The sequence below is a fragment of the Haliaeetus albicilla genome, chromosome W (genome assembly GCF_947461875.1).
Source record: "Haliaeetus albicilla chromosome W, bHalAlb1.1, whole genome shotgun sequence".
In the NCBI taxonomy this organism is placed as follows: domain Eukaryota; kingdom Metazoa; phylum Chordata; class Aves; order Accipitriformes; family Accipitridae; genus Haliaeetus; species Haliaeetus albicilla.
This window is the reverse complement of record NC_091515.1, coordinates 1,392,679-1,416,717: the sequence shown is the minus strand read 5'-3', so window position 1 is coordinate 1,416,717 and position 24,039 is coordinate 1,392,679. Positions and strand designations below refer to the sequence as shown.

General features: G+C 45.8%; 1 protein-coding gene across 21 annotated transcripts in view; it reads right to left on the bottom strand.

Annotated features, from left to right (window-relative positions):
• Window positions 1–24,039, bottom strand: part of TCF4 (transcription factor 4) — a 246,577-nt gene that overhangs the window by 88,166 nt on the left and 134,372 nt on the right. For 17 of the 21 annotated variants that reach the window (XM_069775312.1, XM_069775317.1, XM_069775314.1 and 14 more), the window contains 2 exons: window positions 9,286–9,415; window positions 8,777–8,826 (listed from right to left, as the gene is read on the bottom strand). The exons of 3 other annotated variants lie outside the window; for them this stretch is intronic. In XM_069775312.1, the coding sequence (XP_069631413.1) occupies window positions 8,777–8,826; window positions 9,286–9,415 (180 nt within the window). Of the gene's footprint in view, window positions 1–8,776; window positions 8,827–9,285; window positions 9,416–10,306; window positions 10,326–24,039 lie in introns of those variants that run through there. One more of the 21 variants, XM_069775323.1, reaches the window with a different exon arrangement.

Below are 24,039 nucleotides of genomic sequence, written 5' to 3'. Positions count from 1 at the left end.
GATAATATTTATAGTAAAGCTACAAAATCAAATTGCTGCACAGAGAATTTTTTTTTAACTCTAAACGCCTTTTCCTAACAATTATCCTCAAGTTCAAACAGAAAAATTAAGTGCTGAGTTTTGCACTTGTGAAACTCGGCTTACTTCCCAAATGAAAAAAGAATTACAAATTACATAGCTATACAAAGAAAATGATTGAAGGCGGGACATGAAATCGCCATGTATTTTTACATTTATTTGCGGAATAAAATGCATTTTCTGACCGATCCTTGGAGAAGGGAGTAAACAGGCAGCCGAGATGCGGGGCTCAGCGGGGCGCAGGCAGGACCGGCTCCCCGGCCAGGGCTGCAGCAGCTTCTCCAGCTGCAGAGTCACCGCTGGCAAAACCGCACATCACTGGTTTTCCTTTTGTTCTACCGGGAACCTTCCAGTACTGACGCTCAGCGTATGCAAGTAGATAGATTGATGAAAAGTTTCAATCAAAAATGTGCGTCAAGTCTGGAGGGGACAAAAGACATCAGGCTTAGGCACGCAGGGCATGTTTCATCCCAAAGAACAAACCAAAGTCCCGGTGAGCAGGGTCTGCTCCGTGGGCGCCGGCACCATCCTAGCTGCCCAGAGGAGTAAACGCTGCGCTGCCTAAAAAGCAATTTTTAAAGAACTGCCTTAAAAATACTGCTGAGTATCTACTGTGTCTCATTTTGCCCTTTTTGCAGGCACTCAGAAATCATCTGGATTTGTTGGCCAAAACCTTGAGTCCATGAAGACTGAGTGCCTTCTGCACTACCTCCAGTACTCTGAAGAGGGAGTCTCTGCTCAAGCTAAACAAAAAACCCCCACTAATCCCACACCTCTGCTACTAGCTGCTAAGAATGGGCCAGAACTATTCAGTACTGGATTGTATTTTTTTGGGAGTCCAAAACAGTTAAACATTTAGACGTGTGTGAATTTCGCAGTACAGGTTTTACCTTTAAATACAACGTATGGCCAAGGCCTAAGAAAAACACACATCGGACCATCCCTTTCTAATTGCTTTTTCATGTTGAAGATATGCCGTGCAATTCATTAAAAACTAAAAACTAAGCCATTTTAATCTGCATTTCCTCTACCTTTTATCTGTTTTAAAACACCAGCACCACAGCATTTTGTCTGCAAAATGACTCCTTAGTCCTTCAGGAGGGATTTCAGGTACGATTTGCAATAGACGGTCTTTTAACCGACCACCTCACTGCTGTACAGTAGATTTTATAATTTCCTTGGTTTGACTTCATTTGCTCTGTGCTAAAGCCGCATTTCCAAATTTATTTATTTACTTTAAAGCAAAATGCAGAGCTTTGCTCTAACTGAAAAAAAAAGCTGCGTGGACTTTAATCAGGTTCTAATTTTAATATGGAAAAACCCCAAATCGTAATGCAGTATGATTTACATGGCTGGCCAGAAGGGTGAGGAGGGATGTTAGCCAGGCTGCTTCCCCTGGGGCCACCGGATGAAGAGGATCTTGTCAGCCCGATAACGCGGAGAGCGAGCGTGCGCCAGCCCCATCCCTGGTGGGAGCCCCGGGCAGCGCCCCGGGAAGACGGAATGGGACTTCGGGAGAACGTACGGGCTGCTGGGAGGCAGCGGAAAGCCAAGTACCCTACTGCAAGCACGCCGCAGTGCATTACGCAGGTCCAGTCTCACCTCTGTGGGCTCTCAGACCTCAGAAGTCACTGAATTATACTAAAACACTAGGATAAGATTATAAAATCAGTTCCTCTATCCCCTCCTCCATCCAGCTCCTACCTCGCTCCCTCTCACTTGGCGCAGTTGTTAGCTGGGTCCCAGTGAGCTGCCTCCAAGTTTTCACCCCCATTTTACCCTGCTGTCCTTGGATGCCTATCGCCAAGACGGTCAGTTCTGTCCCAAGGAGGCTTCGCCCCGTGCCGCTGGTCCTCAAAGACCCCCAGGCCGGGATCCCCCCACCAGGCAGGCGCCGCACCGCTGCCCCAGTGCCGTTGGCAGCTGGAGTGCTCCGGCATGTCTCCGGTGGGTGACAACCCCCAACCCACTGCTGAACCCCGGGAAGCTCCAAAGCACCCAACAGGTCCAGTGTGGAGAAATGTCCCCGAAGACGCTGGCAGCAATGACGACCACAGCATCCCAGGACTGGCCGATTTTCTGTTATGGCAGGTGGCACAGGGAAAGACGGGGACGTTGTATTTGTTTTGGAAAACTCCCATTTAAGTTGGATGTTTGAAGGGAAATTTATACGGTTGTGTTTTTTTCACTTGAGGTAGGAAGTCTGCAAAGTCTGCACAAAAAGCACAAGCAGTGCTTCCTCACCTCCCAGCAAAATTATCAAGGCTTCTCCTGTGGAAATCAGAATAAAGCTGTGGAAAAACTCCAGGTGGCATCTCAGTAGTATTTCTCTTTTCTTGATTTTTGGAACCAAGCAGGTGTTTCCTTAGGATGTACAACTGAGTCATACATTTCCTTATCTGTCTGGCTAGCAAGGTCAGAGCTGGTGCGCTTGTAAATACACACAACAGCGAGTGCAGATAGATGTCTCCAGTCTAAGAGGGGACACCTTAAATGAAGATGAAGAAAGAGGCTCTTGCCATTAAAACTGAGGCTCGGGAGATTTTACCTGCTGGTTCGTCAACAAAATCAATTAATTTTTCAGTTCCTTTCTTCTCTTTTAACACAACTGAGATGAGACTTGACTTCTCCCGCTCCTTATTCTGGCTGTAACATCTTCCCCACAAGAACTCTCTCAGGATCTACATTTAAAATAACGTGCAACGACTGTCCAGGCTGTGATGGCAATCCTGCTCCTTGGTGCAGCCCAGCTCCTACTGCCAGACCCGGTTCCTTCATCCCGAGCCCACTTGCATTTATTTGACGAACAAAGGGCGAAGGGTGTGCGGCAGGCAGAGATGAAGCCCCTGGCAGAGGAGGGAGCTGAGCCCCAAGCCCCCTTCCCAAGCAGGAGGTCACCCGTCTTCCCCAAGGGCTCCTACAGACACAGCTTCCAAGGAGACGGTTCAACCTGAGGAGCCATCAGCTCCTCCTCTTTCCAACATTTTTAAGCCTTTTATTTATTTTAAAGCTGTTGGTTCTCGTAAGAGTGAATTAACCTTGGAAACCAGAAAGACGTGACCATGACCGCTGGCTGAATGGTCTCTGTCGCATGGAATGACTACGCCAGGGCCAGGCCAGGGCTGCTGGTGCAGCCACGGCTTTTGCTCTTTCCATTTCACTGCAGCCGGTCCTGGGGATGGGTGATGCTCGGGGACATTCCACCTCTGCTCAGGGAGACATGAGAAACCAAGCATGGGGTGGAACACCTCCGTGGGGGTCCCAGGAGGGGACCGCCAGGAAAGCCACCCTTCGGGGAAGCCCAGACCCCCAAAACATCACGCTCGCTGCTGCCCCCACGGTGGCCAGCATGGAGGATTCAGGGAATACAGCTCAATACAGCTGGATGTACACTGTGAAACAAGGACTGCATCATCGCCCGCTCCGGGTTTACTATCAGCAAGGTGCAAGCTGGAGTAACTCCGCCACCATCCTCCCGTTTCGCTAGATACCGACCGGACCTCTTACTATAATGTGAACCCCCCACCCTTAAAGCGTCCCCAAACCAGCTCTGCGTTCGCGCTGCTGCGCGGCGGTGGCAATTGAGCTATGGCAGCAAAACCTGTGGGTTTGTGATTGCGACTGCTCTCCAGACCATGGGGTTACATCGCTGAGCTCCTTTAGGTGCTCCTGCGGCAGACGAAGCAGACTGCAGGGCCTGTTCCCACAGGGCTGCTCAACTGTGGGTTGAGCGTGGGGACAAGCCCGCAGCTCACGCCAGCACCTCCGACTCCGCACCGAGCAGCACTGGCCCACAGAGCACGGCGTTTCTGATCCTCCCTGGAAGGGGCTGCATTTATCGGCACGGGTTGAGAGCCTGAACACCTCTCTCCAGGAGCAGCGCAGGATGTGGGATTTCAGTTTGGGTTACAGCTCCCGGGCCTGCCATAAACGGGGATCAGACAACTGCAACCATCCACTCTTCCCATGGAGCTAAGGGAGCAGGAGGCCTTGGTGCAGTTGTAAAGGAAAAGAGTGTCCATGGAGAAGGAAAATGGAAAATGAATATATTGTGCCACAACGACTGTACTCGATAGCACGTCTACTAGATGATAATCATACCAAAAGAAAAAGCACTGGTGATGGAGGAAATGCATGAGCTGAGCAATTTATTACACCCAGGCATGCTACTGGAAAGCTCGGCCACAAAGAATAACAACTTGAGATGCAGAAAGCCTGCAGAAGGCCCTTGCTGGGCTCACGCACCCATCCTCGTTCTCAGAGGGGAAAAGCCTGCCTTGGCCACGCAAGGGGCTCAAAGGCAATGTCACCACTTGTGCTCCTCTGAGCTGCTCCCGCCTCAGTCTCGGTAAGCCCTCCTTCTGCTGGAGCATGCAATCCTGCTCCAAGAAAGCCAATGAAGCACTCGTACCGTGCATCATAAGCTCTCTGTGAAGGCTTCATTTCTGAGCTTTCTTTTTGTCCTCAATACATTGTTTTGCATTACAGGTGCTACCTGTTGGAAATCAACACCTGGGCGGATACCACTTTCCTGCCGCAGTGCCACTGGGGTGGACTGCCTGAAGTCAGAATGATACAAGTTCCTGTAAAAACACCCCTCAAACATCACCTCTACAACCTAAACCCTTCCCTCTTTGCTCACTTTTGCCCCCAAAGACTTCCCATTCCATACCCCGTTCCTTCACCGACGCTTCCAACTGTACATACCAGCACAGCTGACCTGTAAAAGGTCAGATGTGATTAAACCATCAGCAGCCAAAATGGATGAAGGCTTCAGGTTAAAGACTAAAAGAACAGCAAAGCCGTAGGATGAAGTTGAGGGTGAGGAGGCGATCGTACAGAGGAGCCACCCGGATTGCACCATGCACCAGCCTGGGTACAAAACATTACCATCTCATAGCTCAGTAAAGGCATGTGGGCACTCGAACAAGGAAATCAAGTTTTAACAGAAAAAAACTAGTTTTTCCCAATCTAGTCATGCCTGTATCTCATCTCCAGTTGGCTCAATCCAAAATACCCTGACCCTCACTGCACAGCTCGAGCGGGAGCAGAGCTCCCCAGGCTCTTGACTGAAGGCAGAAACTCCAGTATGGAATGGTCCCAGTGAAATCCCTTGCCCCAGAGAGACTATATAGGGTCTGTAGGTCCAGGGAAGTACGTCACGTTCCATCATATCACGGACAGGAGCCCAGGGTACGGCGAGGCCACGCGTGCCCATGGAGCAGGCAGAGCCGGGGGGACCCGGCCCCCCGCCCCGCTGCCTGCAAAGGCAGATCACGCTGGGGTGGGCACACACGTTCGGGTTACGACACCTGAAATTACGTGAACTCCTGAAACCCCAGAGGCGGGAGAAGCTCCACGCGGGAGGCTGCGAGCACGCCGGGCAAAGCCAATCCCAACCCGCGCCACGAAAGAGCCCCCCGAGCCCCCGCGGCGGTCGGGCGGGCACCAGGGATGGGCCGGTGGGGGACACAGCCCGCCCTGACCCACATCTTCGTTCAGGCCAAGCTGCTGGAGTTCAACGCTCCGGTTCCAGCTCAGCTCCGGGTCTGTCTCCAGTTTCTTACTGCTGTGACGAGCTGCGGCTGAGACCGGCCGCAGGGCTCCAGCGCGGGCAGGGCGGTCGCAGCCTGCCCGGGGGTGCACCTCCCCGCACCCCGAGGGTCTCGCCTTCCCCGCTCCCCACGCGGTTCCAACCTGCGCTGGCTTTTAAACCCTGATTGTTTCCACAGTTCAATTTACTTTGTTTTCCAAACTTGTAGCCATTTCTTATAATAAAGGGGAGCTGATACAACATATTTATTACCATTTATCATTGAAATTTTCATAGGACTACTTATGAATTAATCAACAATTACTGCTTGCACAAACGCTGCTGCATTAATCTCCATATCCACTGCATAAATCACATTGAGAACAAGTTAATATACATATTTTAAGAGAAATACAGCTATATTTCCACCCTATCAACTAAGTATATTATAATCTAGTTAGTCAACTTATAAATGCATATACTTCATTCAGCATCATAAATCCTGGCAGTTCAGTGTGACACAATCCATAACCTAAACATAATCCGACCTTTTATAAGATATTTGTTCTGTTTGAGACACCTAGGTGCTCTTTCTAAAGCAGTATTATTCCAAATGAAATGTATGATTCATGATACATGAAGACAACAAGACGCAAATACCTATCTGTATGATCACTTAAAAAAAGGCCATATCTCCTTCAGAACCATACTATTCTTGTATTCACATTACTGGACTTGTATTTTAATTTACTTATGCCTGGAAGATAGAGCTGTGGGTGATTAAAATACTCAAGAATACCGTTTTATATTTTATTTTCTAATAAATTGTACAGCTCATTGAAATAATTTGAAGTATTTAAAGTGCATATTCTACTTTGAGATAATTTCACTTAAAAATAAAAATACTGTTAAAATAGTTGAGAGCACTGAGCTGTAGAAGTTATTTCCATTCTGTACAACAACTGTATTCACAAAAAACTAAAGGAAGCACACATTTTGAGTCTAATCTGCGACAAACACAAATTGCCTTTCATTCTTCCGAAGCAAGGAGCAATCCATAAAAAACTTTTGCAGCAGTTATAAACCCCTGCGCGCTGACATTTCCGACAGAAACGCTGCCACTCTTCCCCGCGCAGTGAGGGCAGATCGCAGGTACCATTTTACTGAAAGCACCTTTTATAACACGGAGGCAAAAATATCCCTGCAAATGTCCTGAGATGGTCACCCGTCTACAGAGCAGTATTTCAAAACATAAAAAACGCAGGTTTGGGGTGGGCTTTGTTTTTTTTTTTCCTTGCAAATGACTAAACAAAAGCCCGGCACAATTTCTGAGCTATCACAACTAGCTGCCGAAGTCGCTGCCGGAGGGTGCCGGGAGCGGGCAGAACGGGGCGCCGCGTCCTGCAGCGCGGTGCCTCGCAGCGTGCCGGTGGCTCTGCGTTGCCCCTACTACGCGCAGCCTTGCCTCCGACTGTAAAGAGCTGGGAGGGATATATCATATGCGGTTGTCAGAAAAACTATTAAAAGCTAAAGTTTCATCTAAATTAAATCCACCTCTAACTTCAAGCATAATAGTACTCGTAAAAATCTTTGGGGAGGATATTAGCTATTGCTGTAAAGAAGTCCAATAAAAACCCAAACCAAAAAACACACAGTGAAATAAATTTAAAAGACACGTGTGGGAACTTATTTTTAATTAAAAAAAATAGTATTATTGCTTCACTGGAAACTTGCATTTGAGAATTTCCATATTTCAGCAACTTACAAAAAAGACTTATGTTTGCATTTGTTTAACGTTATAAAGATTACGACAATCCGTGCGATTAAATTAGGATGCTCGTATGTGTTTTTCTCTTTCAGATTAAAATTGTATTATTTATAAAGTGACCAGTAACGAAACTACCGTTTAGCACAGTCACTGCAATAACTGAAGCTTTAAAAGTATGCTAGTTTGCAAACTGCAAATTTACGTGGATTTATGGCAAAAACATAAAACCCATCTGAGATTAACATGCCAATTTGTTATATATTCCGCAAGATTGATTGCCACTCAGCTCCTCCTAATAACCAGATTTAGAGATAAAACAAATAGAGTTATCAGGTATGAAAGGGAAGCTCTCCCCTCTTGAGTGATTTGTTTTCTGTTTGCAGATATTGATACGAAAATATGTATTATGTATTTTTAAAGCAATGGCAGAGAAAAAACTGGAATAAAAATACTAGGATAAAATGCACTCTTTAGCCATACCACTCTTCATGCTGTATTTACTGAAATGTCGTACAATTTCTTTTAAAACAGCTATTTTCTACATGTTGTAATGGATTTAAAAGTAAACGCTCTCAAAAGATGTAATGCACCTTGGTACAGCTTTTTCAGGAAAAAAAACAGAACGATTTTACACAAAGATGAAAAAATGAAAATTAATAGAATCATTAGTTGGATCACAAAACAAAGGACTTCACCACACCAAAGAGCAACACCAACTTCTGACTGCACGATGGGAAGATTTCACGATAAACGCTGAAAAGCGTGCCCGGCGTAGCTGGATGGCACCCGTAACCCTCCTTACAAAGAGGTATCGGGGATATTCTCTAAAACATCAGGCAAAACCCTGGGTAATTACCAGCTCTGTCGTTATTGCTTGAGCAACCCACAATGCCTCTGGCAGCAGCTGGATCCCAGCGGTTGACACCTGGGCTCACCCCAGCCAGCTTCTGCCGCAGGTACCACCGCTCAGAGACCTCACGTGAAAACGAAGCCTTTTGCCCCACATCCCGGGCTGAGACCCACAGAAATTTCTCATAAATCCTCTCCGCGCATCTCTTTGAACATGCAAAGCCATAAATCATCATCAGCCCGACAAAAAAGCTAACCGGCACGCGGAAGGGATGCTCGCCCCGCGCAGGTACGCGCCGCCCGCGCCCACGGCAGCTCCTCGGCGTCCGCCGCTGAAAATCCACATGGGCAACACACGCTCGTCCCCACCGTGCAATTAATCACTTCCAAGTCGGGACAAGCGGCGAGATTTTTTAACTCTCCTTACCTTGTCCTCTGCCTTTAGCGCCAAGCGCTCTGCGAGCCCGGGAGCGGGTTCGTGTCTATCTGCCTGCAACCGAACAAAGCCACCGCGATCGCAAGCAAGCGAGCAGACGAGCGGTACTTACTGAAGATGGCAAACCTGGAGGAACTTTTCGAACTTTCTTTGTTTGTACTTCTGTAAAAAGACAAAACGGTGTCTTCGTAAGACAGGCGCTTTTTTTTTTTTTTTTTGTGCACAGATATTTTCTAAGAGAGCCAGCTGCTAATCGCCCTGCCCGCCGTCTCACGCCAGGCTTGCAGCAGTTTTGGTAACACCGAGCGGATGCCACCGCTCTTACGTCCAACAGCAAAATGCTGGAAAATTGTTCATATTTTGATCTCGAGTGTTAGGCCCTTTGTTTTTGCCTTACAGGGATTTGCTTTGAAAACACGATTTTTTAAGGCTCCTTGCGTGCTCAACAAAGAGGACAGAGAGGAACAATCAGCTAACGTTAAATAAACCCCTCCGAGAGTCCTGGCGGCGTACACATACGCTCTGCCACTTATTGTATTTATTTCAAAGTATTGCTAAACAGGACGAAACTCCAATTATTTGTTGAAATGGAAAAAAAAGGTTGAACGCAAAGTCACTCACCCATAGAGGTGCTGTGGAGAGGCCTCCGCCGGGGGTTATTGCTAGAATACTGATAGTACTGGGAGCCAGGCTTAGTGGGGGAGAGCGCTCCTGGGTTGCCAATATCCATGTCACCTCCAAGGAGACTTTGCTAAAAGATTAAAAATATATACGTGTGTGCGTGTGCATGTTAAATCCGACTTTCCTCATCATTAGCTATTTCTCATTCCTAAAAATAACACAGCAAAGAAACCTTCATAAGCAACTGAAACATGGAAACAAGAACCTGCCAAATCTTTAAAGGAGACATCACAAAAATTTCCAGTTGAGCCTCTCTTCCTTTACTTGGAAAACACAAAGTAATTAATTTAAAATACGATTATTTACATTTAAAGGAGACTTATTGCCTACTTATTCAAATGCAATCAGTGTTTTAAAAACTTTTGGAGCTCTGTTAATATATTTGAAGGTAATTTAGTTTCTTCACTGCAAACAAGACAGTTAACTGCACGGATTTAACAATAATAAAACTTAAAAAAAAAAAAAATCCTGCTGTTGATAGAGCGGTTGCTTCAGTGTGCATGAAACAGCTTCATTGTCTATCCCCGTGCAAGGAAAAATTCATATCTGTGAATTAAATATATCAGGTTTTGCAATATAAAAATCTGCACAGCAGGCTGTACATAATATGTGATTAAAACGTGAAAATGAAATTGTGCATTATTAATATTTTTTGCAATGCTATCAGAAGAAAAAGCACCTCAGAAAACCAAAAACAATTAACGCTATTGTATAGCAGTAGCAGTAGCAGCAGCAAAGGACTTTCAATATATCCATTTTATGCCTGTACCATTAACTAACAAGATGCATCCCAGTAAATGCAACGTTTTCTCAGCTACAAAAGGACTATGGTTTCTATGAAACAACAGAAAACATTATCTGACCCACGCTATAAGAAAAATTATAAATCTTTAAGAGACTATGACAGAAGAACAATTTCCTGAGTAATGTTCTATTTGCTATAAACTACGTTGAAACTTACCCATAATATATAAATCCCCTGATTATACTCTGCATTGAACACATTGTTCTTTTAATTATTCTGATACGCAATATAACAGGTGTAGATACTACCATTTATATTAAGAACAAATTTACCATTTAATAAAGAAATTTTAAAATTAAGTACCAAAAATCTAACTTTATCGTTACTTGTAATCAACTTTTACTGACTGAACTAATTACTGTACTTGATAAAGTACAGAATGTGTTTTCCCTAATCTAAATTCTAATCACCATGTCACTCACAACAGACTTAGTAATGCTTCACTAACACACTATTCACATGCAAAATACTCTAAATAGGCCAATTATGACTCTGCCCCTGTTCCCTGGTTAACCCGCTGAGAACTGAAAAATTTCACAAGGCAGTCACCAACTAAAACAAAGGCTCCTTGTTTTAAATTAAGACAGTCTTTTTGATTCCTAAATAGCTCAACAAAGTGGCATGTCTTCTGCTGAAAGCAGTTGGTCAAATATGACCCATGAGCTGGAAAATCAGAAATTAAAACATCCTTACTCCTTGACTATACTTCTAAAAACATTTAAAGATAACTTTTGATTCTAGAAAACTATATTCCTCTTTTTCCCAGAGAGACTAAATGAGACTCGCTGACAAGGGATGGACAAATGGGCTCTGACTGATTGGGGCTGAAACCCTTTCTTGGTGTGCAGCCTAGCATCTGCCTTTACAGACCCCTCCGAGACGTAAAAATATAAAAATGCCAGTCAGAAGGCACTTTTTGCTAATATCTTTACGTTCAGCTAATGTCTAATATACACCTGCAATGACTATGCTCCTTTTAATAAACAACACCTGCACCGGCAAAAATGGTTGCAAGTCTATTGCATAATGGTAGAGAAATATATGCAAAAACTCTCTGGAAAAAAGGGTTATCGATTCATTGTGAATATCCTCTGAAAATAAATGTAATTTTATTGAATGTCTCGGAGCATTTCAGAATGAAACAGCGCTAACCGCAGAAATTCTCTTCAGTCATATATTTTTATCACGTATACGTTTTAACATAAAGACAGACCTGCTAAATCTGTGCATGGTTTATCCATATGTCGGGTAGTCTGAAAGACTTAGAGCCATCAGCTGTATAAATTCCTATACCAAGCCTACTACATTTCATTTGACTTAAAAAAAACCAACGTAGATAAGACAGCGTTTGCAAACTATTTTAGATTAAACAAGATTCACTTCAGGAGCATAAAACATACACAGACCCTATGTTGTTTTTGTGTATTTTCACCCAAATGTTTTTCTCTACAAGAAGATGCAGAGGTTTCTACAGAAAAGGACCCCCAAACTCGCCTTGGTCTGTTAGGAGGGAGCACACGTACGGGTCTCGAGGGCTGCGCGCCTTTTGTTCGGCGAGCGGCCGAACACTCCTCCAGGCCACCGGTTGCACCTTCTCCGGACAGTTCCTTCCCCCTGACCTAACAGGTAGCTGCTGGTCGCCACCGCCGCCTCCACACTTTCCCCCCAGGAAAGCGTCCCCGGGCCCGGCGCTGTCCCGGGGGCTGGCGGTGCCGGCGGGGGTCCCCCCACCCCAGGGTTGGGGTCCCCGCTGCGGGGGCAGGCGGGGACCCGGGCTGCAGCCCCGCGCGCAAAGCGCGCTCCCGAGCGACGCTCGAGCGACAGCTCGCGTCCAAGTGCTATGTCGCAAAGGGCATTTTCTACGGCAGAGATTGAGTTTTGGTTGTTTTTTTTTTAAAAACGCATCTCAAAAATTTTCACCGCAACTGTCAGGGCCTCGTTTCTTCACTCTCTTAAAGAAAAAACCCACAACCAACCAACCCAAACCGGAGAAAAGCTCCCTCCTTTGTCTGCTATGGGACAGAGACATTCTTACAAGGTAAAAAAGAGGTGGGCTCCTGCATTAAGGGGCCCTCACCCAGCACTCCGGGGAGGAAAACCAAGGTAAAAATATATATGTTCTTATTCCGAGATGCTTGTAAAAGGAACAATGGGCATTTATTACTGTTCAGCCTACATGTCACACTGCTAATGGCCTGCAACAAAGAGAGAGATAAAACGTTTACAAACCACAATGCCATCGATTACACAGCCTTTGGAGCTCGCTTTTGCTCCAAATTGGATCTTAGAAACGCAATGAACTATTAGGCATCAAAGTTAATATTTACCGCTAAGAAATGATGAGCTTAAAAGCCAAGTGTTACATTTGTCAAACTCCTCTCCGGTCTTTCGCTAGGGGTTTAATGTGCGTATACGTTCTGCACCCTGGGAGCAGGTTATCTTTGGGTGCGAGCAGGACAGCAGGCAGGACGCAAGACGGGGCGAACCTTTGAGCTCATCCGTATAAATCCTGCGGGCATATTCTTGCATTATAGCATCTACTGTACTCGCAGACCCGTGCGGTTTGCAGTCTATTTGTTCCATAATAAACAAAGCTAATAATACATTGAATTTGCCAGTTGAACCTTAAGAGTTTGAGCTAAAAACAATCACAGAAGGAAAAAAAAAGGCAACAGAGTAAAATCCGTTCTCCCATTGAGCCACGCAGCTGTATTTTTTATCAATTGCAATGTTTTTGCTTTCCTCATTGTTACACACAATCCTGTCCTCTTTCTAGCAATTTGTAAAAGAAGTCACCGACTAGTGAATCCTGCCTCCAAAATTTGAATAACTAGACAAAGAATTAAAGCTGGGTAGGGAGAAAATATGCACGTACTATGACAAAGTAATATCCATATGGATATGATATTACCCCTCCTGGAAAAAACAAACGTCGTTTCCATTGCAAACCTGAAGTTTTGCTTTTCAGATGAAAATCACATGAATTTCACCTAAATATTTGTTTCAGACCTAACAGGCAGGAAATATGTTTACAAAAAGATACTTTGTTTTTCCTTTGTTACAGAAACAGGCGAGATTAGAGCCCGAGTGCTGCATTTTGCTAATAGAACGTTAATTCAGATTAAAGGAAAACGGCCTTGAAGCCTATAATCTGAAAGCCTCTGAAAACACCGATCAGGGAAAAATACCTCAGAAATGGCCTTTTTTTTTTTTTTTTTTGCTGACAACCTGGATAAATTTTTTCTTTTTTTTTTTTGACATCTTCATGCTACACCGTGATCCAGAATCAAACGCAACATCACGGGGATGTTGCAGGCAAGAGAAAAACAGGCTTAGATGAAAACAGATTAAGCTCCCTTTCTGAACGATTGCCAGACGTTTGCGGGTCGCGCTCACGTTCGAGCGTTCCTGCGCGCACAGCTGCAGTCCCGCGCGATGTATAGCGACCGCGGGACATATGTTCCCCCTCGCCGAAAGCCTCGCAGAAGCATCGCGCCGGCACGATGGGAGGCGAACCGCCGCGTCGCACGCAGCCGTCCCCCCCTGGTTTTTCTCCCGGCCGGAGCGGTCCGGAGGCTTCTCCCCCTCGAGCAGGAGAGGGTGAGGAGCGGGGATGAAGGCTGAGACGGCCGGGGTCCTCGGCACCTGCAGGCAGCCCTCGGTCCTCGCGCCAGGCGGGTTGGGGACACCCACCCCGCGGCGGGCAGAGAGGCGAGCCCGCTCCCACCGCTGCCCGCGGACACGTCGGCACGCTCCGAGTGGTGCGGGGCAGAGCCGGGAGCCGCTGCGAAGGCGGGCACATCTACGTGTTTTACGCTGCTTCATCAGTTAGCTTGCCCAAGGTGTATCCCTTTAAAAGCAATAAATTTCACGTGCGGGACGAGAATTCACGCACTTTATCTAAAAAACAGAGCGTCCCGCTATTTTTCGCGCCGCCGCGCCGTTTCTGAAATTAAAACCCTCTACACTTTATAAAGATCAAAGCTCGTTCGCTGGCTTTATTCGCATTTAGGCCTTCCCGGCTCTCCCTGCGAGCGCCGCTTCTCTGCATTGTTCCCTCTGCTCCGGCACCGACGTCTCCGTGGGCCGGGAAAGTAGGTCAGGGAGGCGGCGGTCCCGCGGCCCCCGCACCTCCCCGGGGAGCCCCCGGCCGGCACCGAGCCCCGGCGCAGGCAGGCGGCCCCGCACGCGGCCCCGCAGCTCCCGCTCTCGCTGGGGGCACCCACCCAGCGGGGGGCTGCCGCCCAACTTCGTTACGGGGTTTTTCCCAGGAAGAAAGAGCAGAAAGGCAGGTGTACCAGGACCGTCCTCAACGCTGAAAACCTAACGTGTGCCGTGCAGGTACCCGACACGGTAATTAGGGATGCTGGACCTAAAACGCGAGGCTCTTCCGTGCTCGGCAGCGACTGGCGCTCTCCTGCCAAATCCCTGCTCTTCTCCTATTGCCCTTAAACCATCTCCATTTGACTTTTCGACATCGATTCCCTTGCAAATCTGCAAACAAAGCAACTCAAATTTGTTGAAATCGCATCTAATTTATGCTGAAACAGATGAATAGGAGGTAATTTTTTTCAGAATTTTTTTTTTTAAACACAATAAATTTCTAATTGCAACTGTCCTGGTTTCCTCTCCTTTAGTAAAATCACAGGATACAGGATTATATCTCATCATCCAGATTTCAGCTGCTCCTACATGCTCTATCCTCAGTTTATGAATTTTCACTTAAGTCAAGTTAACTAAGTCATGCTGCATACACATCTGAATCATTTCTTGGTTATTTCCTTCTGTGATTTCAATCCTCTGTTTTTAATCAAATTATGAAACTAAATTTCCACTTATCATGTGACTATCAGGGCATCTGTTCATAATCTGTCCAATTCCTACAAATACTCCTTTCTTTGGCTTTTGGAAATTTGGCAGCTCTCTGTAAAATCTTCTGTGTCATTTACGTCCAGTATTTCTCTCTAATGCCAAGTGTAAATTGCAACCCATTGATGGCAAACACAGAGAAACAATTTCCCTGGGTTTCGCCGAGTGTGTTTTCAAGCTAAGGTACTGTTTTCCTTTTTTACTCAACCAACCATAATACTTAAAAGTATTTGCAGAAAAATTTTGACTTTCAGAGAACAAAGGAACTTCTCTCCCAGAGATTTAATTTTTCACAGAGATTTATTTTTTTCAAGAACACTCACATGTATGAAGTGAGAGAAATTTTAATATGTTTATTTTATTTTCTCTATCTGATGGCAAATAACCTTTTGTTTCATTTCTTCTGCCTTCTAGGGCAGCACCTTCAGATAGCTGTGCACAGTGTTCAGCAGTTTTCTTTTGACTTTGACCTTTTCCATTAAAAAATGCTTGCAGGTATTATCAAATAATTTTTCATGTTCAACCAACCCTTGTGCATTAATGTCATCAGTGTTAGTTCTCTAGGTTTTTTTAATTTTTTCACTATCTCTTCCTCTGCATAATTTAAAATTGCTCTTTAAGTTTAAACCTTTCTGGAGTAATTTTTCCCAGTTGTGCTTTTTGAGCACTGAATATAATATCAGCACAACAGCAGCAACTTTCAAAGTTCATTTACTGGTTTCAGCAGCATTTCATGGACACAGAGTGCTCTTAAATGCGGCTGAGGTTCAACCACCTCTGGCCAGCGAGGATTTCAGATTTGTTCCTGTGCTTGTTTTCTTCATCTATTTCAGGTGAGCAGGAGAAAAAAACACTTGCAACTTCTTACCTAATTTTCCCCACATTTACTCTTGGTGTTTGCTTGCTTCTTCCCATCCCTTCATTCACCATTAGGCATGATGACTCAGATTATTATACTGCTGCTTGATTATCACTAAAGGTTAGTTACTTGTTTGCATTAACAATCCCCATCTTTCACATTTACAGTGAATGATTTCACCACCAATTGCACAGCCTTTGCTGTTTTTCTAAAGCTTTGGTATAACGAAAATATTTCATTTCCTAGTATATGGGAAAAACGGATAAAACGTGCCTCAACTAAACAAGTAGAAGGCGCAAAAATTTCAAAGGGAAGAAGGGACTTTCTCCTCCACTAAGGAGTTTTGCAAAATACAGTCTTTGCTCAATTTATGATTTTCTGCCGTACAGTTTACGCTCGAATCCTTGGAGCTGGAAATACCTCCTTTACTACAGTTGAAATGAAAACCCTAGCGCTTTCACTGCTGCAAAGATCAGCAAAACACGGTCGTAAATATGCTTATATCTGACATGTAACGTGTATGTAGGGATGCCTACACCCCGCCACACATGTGCATATATGAAATGGGGTGTCCCATACAACTCCGTGACTCTTCCGGAGCCTAATAACCGAAGAGCCCCACGTTGCATCCTGTGCGCCCAGTCCAGCCCAGTGCGGCTGCCGCCTCCTCCCCAGCAAAGCACCACCCGGCTCCTTTGTGCTCGCTCGGAGGCAGCAATAAGGACATTCTCTCTGCTTTGTTATTAATCTTTCAGAATATAGTTTTCATTTACAGGCTGAAATTGAGCCAGATGATTATAGTGTTTAAAAACACATGCTTAAATACAGGTAATACTCATATAAACATGTCCTGCTGAGTAACAAACGCAAAAAGGGGAAAGTCCTCGTGGTGACTGGGGAAGGGGGATGGGGTGGGGAACGCGCCATCGTGATCACCCTCGAAGGGCCTCAAAAAAACCCGTAAAAACTAACAAAGCTGCTGGGTTTCTTAATGCCCAGAAGGGCTGGCATTTGGTGAGGGCGGCTGGGGAAGACGAGACCGAGCGATCGAAGGGACTTTGATCAAAGCCCAGCGGTTTACGGTTAGAAAGTTCTCCCGTGCTGCTAACCGTGCCCACGAAAAGAGTTGGGTTTGGGTTTTAGCCGTTTTTTGCAACATCCTGATATTGCAGATGGCCGAGGCGCAGTGCAGTACCAGCTCCAATATTTGCAGTGGCTGAAGCTGCTCTGCGTGGCTCCCAGCGAGGATTATCCCCGCGCCGGGGCTGCCGGCTGCGGCCGCGCTCCAGCCGCTGCGCCCTGCTCCGGGGACGGCCCCGGGCGCCCGGGCGGTCTGGATTAAACCCCTACTTCAGCCCCCTCTGCGAGGGGAAATAATCCAAAATATTTTGGTGGGGGCCCCCCGGTTTGTAACGGCGCCATGTCAGAAAGGAACCGCACGGAGCTGAGAAGGTGAGCCACGGGGCCCTGCACAGCAGCCCTTTACTGGGAAAATTCACCCCAGAACGATCCGCAGTCGGTTGAACGTCGTGAAAATCCACTGCCGCGGACCCTGAGAGTGCTCCCGCATCTTTGCATACCGTGATGCTGTGCGGTAACATTTAAAAGATTCTGCAATCAAGAAAATGAAGCAAGCTTAGAGCAACTGTAGCTACTCAGTTTGTACAAAAACATGGACCCAGTTTGGCTTAACGTGAATATTATCTGAAGCACATTCGTAGAGTCATTTTCCAGGACAGAAGATTTGGTACGGAATTAAACAGCCCTCAGTTTAGCCCAGGATAAATCCTCTGAAGTCACCAGGGGCCTCCTGGGTGTTAATGAGGGAAGAATTTGGCCCAAGGACAGCAGCTGGATTTTCGGGGATTGCTGAATATAGCAAAGCATTGTCTGCTGTATTTTTACAGAGCACCACAGTGCTGCTAGAAAACAGGCTTGCCACATCGTCAGAGAGTTCGGCTGATCTGCAACACCTTCCGAATTTATCAGATAATCCCTCCATACCTATTCCACTCAAAAATGCAAGCTAAATACATACGGTAAGATGCTTCAGGTATGAAAAAGGACACAGCATCAGAATATTAATGTATTGTAAAAAAAGGGCACCATAACTTACGTAGGGTTGATTAATAATCAGATAAACACAGTATTTGTCAGTATATATATACTGGAACCGCTCACTAAATTATGGAACACATGTCCTGGTATCCCTGCTTTTCACAGTACCTCCCAGTACACAAATATCTGTATTTCCATGCAACGCTGAAGTTCAGAACATCTATAAGTGCCCACTTTTTCAAACATCTCCAATCCTATACCATCTGGTAGGTATCAGCACTGAAGTCACTTATGGGCGGGGGGGGGGAGATGGATAGGAGACAGTGAGGATTAATGACATGCAGAAAAGAACGCTGTGCAGAGAACTACTTTTTTGCACTATTTCTCCCTGAGAAAAATACTGAAGACTTGCTGGCAAGAGCTGCTTCATTGGGCTCTGCTTTTTTTCAGTTCAAGTAAGCACTTCAACATGATTCAGTAAGGATGTCCTACCATTACTTGCTTCAAAATGTTCCTCTCTGGCAAATTATTACAAACCCTAAAAAAAGACCTGTTAACCTAACAAGTCAATTATCATCACTCTTCCCTGTGTAAGCATTCGACTACAAACAGCTTACAACAAAAATCCTGGCTCAAGTTGTCTCAGACAGGGTAAAATATCCTGACATGCCTCAGTCTTAAAAAGGTGTTTTGTGGCTGAATTCCCATTTTTAATGATATAATTATTGTTTTCCCTTTGAATATGAGAACACAGGAAAGGCTTACAGAAGTTCAAATGCAGGGGAAACAGCGTTTTTCTGAAATTATGTTAGCAATACTTTTAACCAAAGAAAAGTTACCATAAAAACATCTGAGAGACCAAAGAAACTTCCTGTCCAAAAAATAACAAAACCGATGCTAAATACTTTAAGTGGCTCAGAGGATGTTTTTTTTAACTTCTTACTATTCATCAGCCTGAAAGATAAACAACGGCCTCCCCCTTTTCGGTGGGGAAGCAAGGTTTTGTAGGGAAAAAAATCATTATCCTCAGACTAAAAGCCATTTGCATGTCCTCAAATGATCTAGCATCATACGAGGCCGATGGCTAATGTGTATCTGCGTCACACAGGTTTGGAAAGGATGCTTAATTAGTTAGAGCTCACATTGACGTGAAAGAGCATGTGCCTGCTCCGGGGTCAGGAGCAGAGAAGTGAAACCTCCGTCGCTCGTTGCAAAGGAAGCGGAGGGAAGAAGTGGGACTTGAAGCTAACGGTACGCAAGAACTGGAAATAAGTCACGCTTGTGTGCCCGAGGCAGCGGCACGCTGCGACCCGGCAAAGCCAAGGTGGGCGCCCAGCGGAGCGGGCCGGGGGAGGAGGAACCCCCACCGCCCCACCTTCCGCAGCCCTTCCAGCTCCCCGAGACGGGGAAGAGCTCTCCCCAGAGGAACACAAAAGCTGGAGAAAGGATGGACGTATTCCCGCTCGGATGAGAAGGCAACGGAAAAAACCAGGTTCTTTCCAGAAGATCGGCAATGACCTTCCTAGGACCTAAGCAAGTGAATAGATAGGAACGATGCAAAGACATGACATTGGTGTATGTTGCCATCATTTTCTTGGGAAAGGGCTATTAAAAATTTAAACTTGAGCAGTTTTGAGTAACAAAATCGTGTTTCATGTTACAGGAGCCTTATGTTTTCCGTGTTATAAAGTCACATTTAGTTTTTACAGAACCATGTTATGCAAACACGCCTAAAACCAACTAATGACACTCGTGGTATTTAAAACAGGAACTTTCTTTTTTCCTCTATTTTAAATTTCCCTCTGCTACTCGCAGTCTTTTTCCGCACAGCTGAAGTACATGCTCTTCAATGGAAACTGATATATTCTAACACAGCACGTAGCTGAGGCTGAATAAAGTGCAAAGGCATATTCATTTCAAGCGAAGCCTGTGAAGTTTAGGTCACCTTGCGCTTAAGACAGGACAAAAAATTAGTCAACCTACAACAACAACAAAATTGGCAAATTCAGCTGCTATGAGAAATTGGAAGGGGGAAAAAAAGCATCTTTTTATGCTGACACAGGTAAAAATATAATAAGCTGGTATTTCAGCGAGTCAGAGCGGAGCATGCCACCCCGGCCCGTTCCTGCTTGCCGCGCTGCAAACTGCCTCCCAGGTAGGTCAGCACTGCAGGAGGAAAAAACCAAGGCTTTTAAGTAAAAATGAAGACCGCATGCATTCAGTGGAAGGCCAAAGCACAAAATGCTGCGGCCGCATCCGTGTCGCTGCAGCGTGCGCCGGGAGCTGGCTGGCCCCAGTGCATCCCCAGCTGCGCTGGCTGGGAGGGAATGGGAGCTACGGTTTCACTGCCCGGTGCGTTGAGATCACCCAGCGGCTTCTTCACCCGTGCCAGGCGCTGCCCATGCTCGACACCTTCACGTTTCTGGTCTACGCCTCTCTTCAGGATTGTCTCCTTAGTACGCAGCGCCCATCCAACGCCTGCCCGTGCCCGCACACCCGGGATTACTGCAGCACCTTCCTGCGCTCACCGGGGGAACACCTGGGATTTCTTACTCCAGGCAGATGTACTGCAAATATAGCAACCCGAGTACTCCCATGTACGAAGAAAAACAGTCAGCAACACTTCGCCCTTACAGTACAATTTTCATCTGTTCATATAATCTCTATTATACAAATTTAAGCAGATGTATCTAGTAACCTGCCCAAATTCAGGGAGGAGCAACGTGCCTGTAAATAGAGGCACCTTCATTTAATTCAAAAAAGACGGTGCTTGATTCAGTCCAAAAGGCTGTGCAGGCACTTATTCCAGTTAATCTCGCCCACTGGGCTCCCACAGAGGTGGTACTCCAGGTGCTGGGGAAGAGCAGACCCTCTACGCATCCCACTCGCTGTCCAAACGGTGCGTTTCCTCCCTCCTTTTTGCATGGCAAAGGGGAGGAGGATCTCTGCGGTTGTGGAGGTAATGTTTTATCCTGCCTACCCTGCAGAGAGAAGCGTTGTTCCCGCTCCGCAATACTGCTGGTTTCAGGGAAATGAGCATAAGCCACCCAGTCAAAGCCAGTGCCCATGCAGGTTGATGCTGGTTTAAATAAGCCAGTATGGGACTGCATGGGGACACGCCTCCCTCTGCGTCTTCCCTTACGTCTCCTTTACAGGGTCCTTTACTCCAGCTTGCACTCACGGCACTAACACAAGCTACAGCAATGCCTTCATAGTCAAAAGATGCAGAAAAGAGTTGATGTGGAGTAGAGCTCTGCAGGGGTGGTACAACCACTTCAGACTAATACTAGAGACAAAAGTTGTCACAAAATGGGTAATAAGTTTACCCGAAAGAAATAAGTAAAAAAAAAAATAATTCAAAGCCACTACGCTGAATTACTCTACAGAAAAGAAATACCAGGCTGAACAAAAGCACAGAGGAGAGCAAAGTTTCAGAGATACTGCTTTGTTCTTGATTTTACTTAACGTCCTATACATACAAGGTATCTTAGAGCAACTGAATTGATAAAGGAAGGAAGGTGGAAAAAAAGCAAAGAGCCAGAAGTTACATGGCAAGATTTGCAACACCAGGTAACTTCAGAGTAAGATTCTAGTAACTGGCACAGCATCATTGTTCTATCCAGACAGAACAGCAAGGGTACATGAGGAAGAAGCCTCATTCATCCTTGCTGGGCTGCTGAAAAATACTCAGCAAAAGGTGTCTTCCTATTGTACACTTCCAATTCCCAAACTGTCTGTGCTGCTCTACACGTGTACAATCACGTCAAATCTATCGTTACGATATCAGGATGTGCCATGTGCCCATAAAATATGACAAGCAGTAGAAATTTCCATATGTGACTCCCGTATCTCATGCCTGGGGATGAAGAAAGATATAGCTGCTACAGAACTCTGCTGATGCTGCCAGAAGAGCAGAGTGGTGACTTGCACTAACTGCAAATGTGCTTTCTCACAAGTCTTCCAAAGCTGGGCTGGGAATCAATCATTTTGCAAAGCCCGTCCAAGACTGGTCATCGTGGAATGAAACTTCTCAAAATGACTGATTTAAACTGGAAATACATATTAAAAAGAAAATAGTAAGGATTCATGGAAAATGATCACTCTTCCACGCCCAAGGTTTAAAAAAACAGGGGAGCAGTGAATCAGGATGCAACTACCGAGTACTGTTTTGGACAACAGTCACTGAAAGGGTGTTAAAAAAAGGCAGAGGAGCTCTGTTACCAAGGTCTTTTCCAACCTAAACGATTCTATGATTCTATAAGACGTAGGCAGAGGGTAAGACACGGGCGACTCTTCTTGATGACACAAGATGGCCTCACAAAACCTTTGACTGAGGTTCTTAAAACTTTACTTTTCAGGACCAAGAAGGCAAGCAGGATTTTCAAACAGTGGAAACAACCTGTTTCCTATCTTCTTGTTCACAACAGATAACATTAAAGACTATGTGGGTAAGCTGCAGTAGCCCATCACTCCATCCATGGCATGGGGAAGACATGACGGTAAGGTGCCATACAGCAATGGGCAGCTTCTTGCTAATTTTCTCTGTAGATGGCTATAACATGCTGGGCAGTTAATTGCCATTTTTTGCATTACATGAAAAAATAAAAATATAACTCTCTTCAAAAATTGGATTTGTCACAGCACCTTGTTATCCAATGTAAAGGTAACACTGTGTATTATAGAGCATGCAAAAAAAAAGAGACAGAGAAATACCCAAGAGAGTTATATTTCAGTGATACAGTTGGTTTTTATTAGGCTTTATATGCATTTTTCCCCAGACACTTTTGAAAGACAAGGATGTGGGAAATACCCATAATTCTAACTGTAGCATACCCTATATCTTTACTATTTAAAAAAAAAATGTTTTCTCCTGACAGTCAACCAGGATCCATTTTCAAAGAAAGAAAATAGTTTAAAAGAAAAAAAAAGACAGACCTATAAACATGCAGACAGATGGCTATATTCTGTCATTAACTTCAAAACGAAATAAAAATATTAACTTCTCCATTGTTGCTAAACATACTGCAGCAAGACTCGAATGCCTGGCAGACATGCCCCTCATCTGCTGCAAAGGCACAAAGAAATACCTGGCTCCTGTGTTATTATTGTTTATTATTTGTTAAGCACCAACAATGTGTTCAGCACTTTTCAAAGCCGGAGCGGGGGAAAAAAATGCTTTAAAAATGCTGCTCCCAAGCTGAAGAAGGCTGAGCACACAAGACGGAGCAGGATGGCTGCACGGGGGAAGCACAGCCTGCAGCCGAATGAAACACACGTTTTAGAGGCATGAAAGGGCTCGAGTGCTGTTCCTCCACCTGCGAGGGACACTTCCAACCCCTAACGCCGAGCCCTCGCCCTCTAACCAGAGCAATCATAACGCCAGCCGCAGACTGCGGCAAAACACAAGTCAGTTACGGGGAAAAAAAGCTGCGAAAGGGGAACAATGACAATCAAGCAAAACAGGAAAGGGGAAGCGAGAAAGACACACCACAAGGCATTGCCAAGTCGTTGGTCGACGGCCCCCAGTCTACAGATGCGGAGTCCTAACTTAGGCATAGCTGCACTGAAAATGTGGGTTTCTGCTCCCGAGCGGAGGACTGGGGGGGATGATTCAGCTAACCCGGCTCCGGGAGCCGCTCACCGCACAAGAAGAGCGGTGGGTGCCCGTGCCAGCCCCCTCCAGCCCGGCCTCCCTGGGGCATCTCTTGCAGGGAACCGGGCTCCGGGGCTCTGATCCGTCCTCTGCCCCACGTCCCTGGGAACAGCCGCACGGCACTCGGGGCAGCCCGTCACCTAAGGGCCACGCACAACCCAGGTGGGACTTAGGGGCCCGAATCCTCACGCACCTGGAACGCGCTGCGCTTTGCTGTCCCACGGGAGCGTTCTAATGCTGAATGAAAACAAGCTGGAAAAGCATCCTCAGATGGGCGAAGACAAAGAATTAGAAAAGAAGTAGGGAATGCTCCACGACAACTCTACAGCCATTTGATGTTGCTTGTGTGTTTGAGGTATCAGAGGGTTTTCTTTTTTTAGGCAGGCTGATAGCAGAACTTAGTCATTGTTTTTAATTATTCCATACATAAATAGCTGGTAGGATTCATAT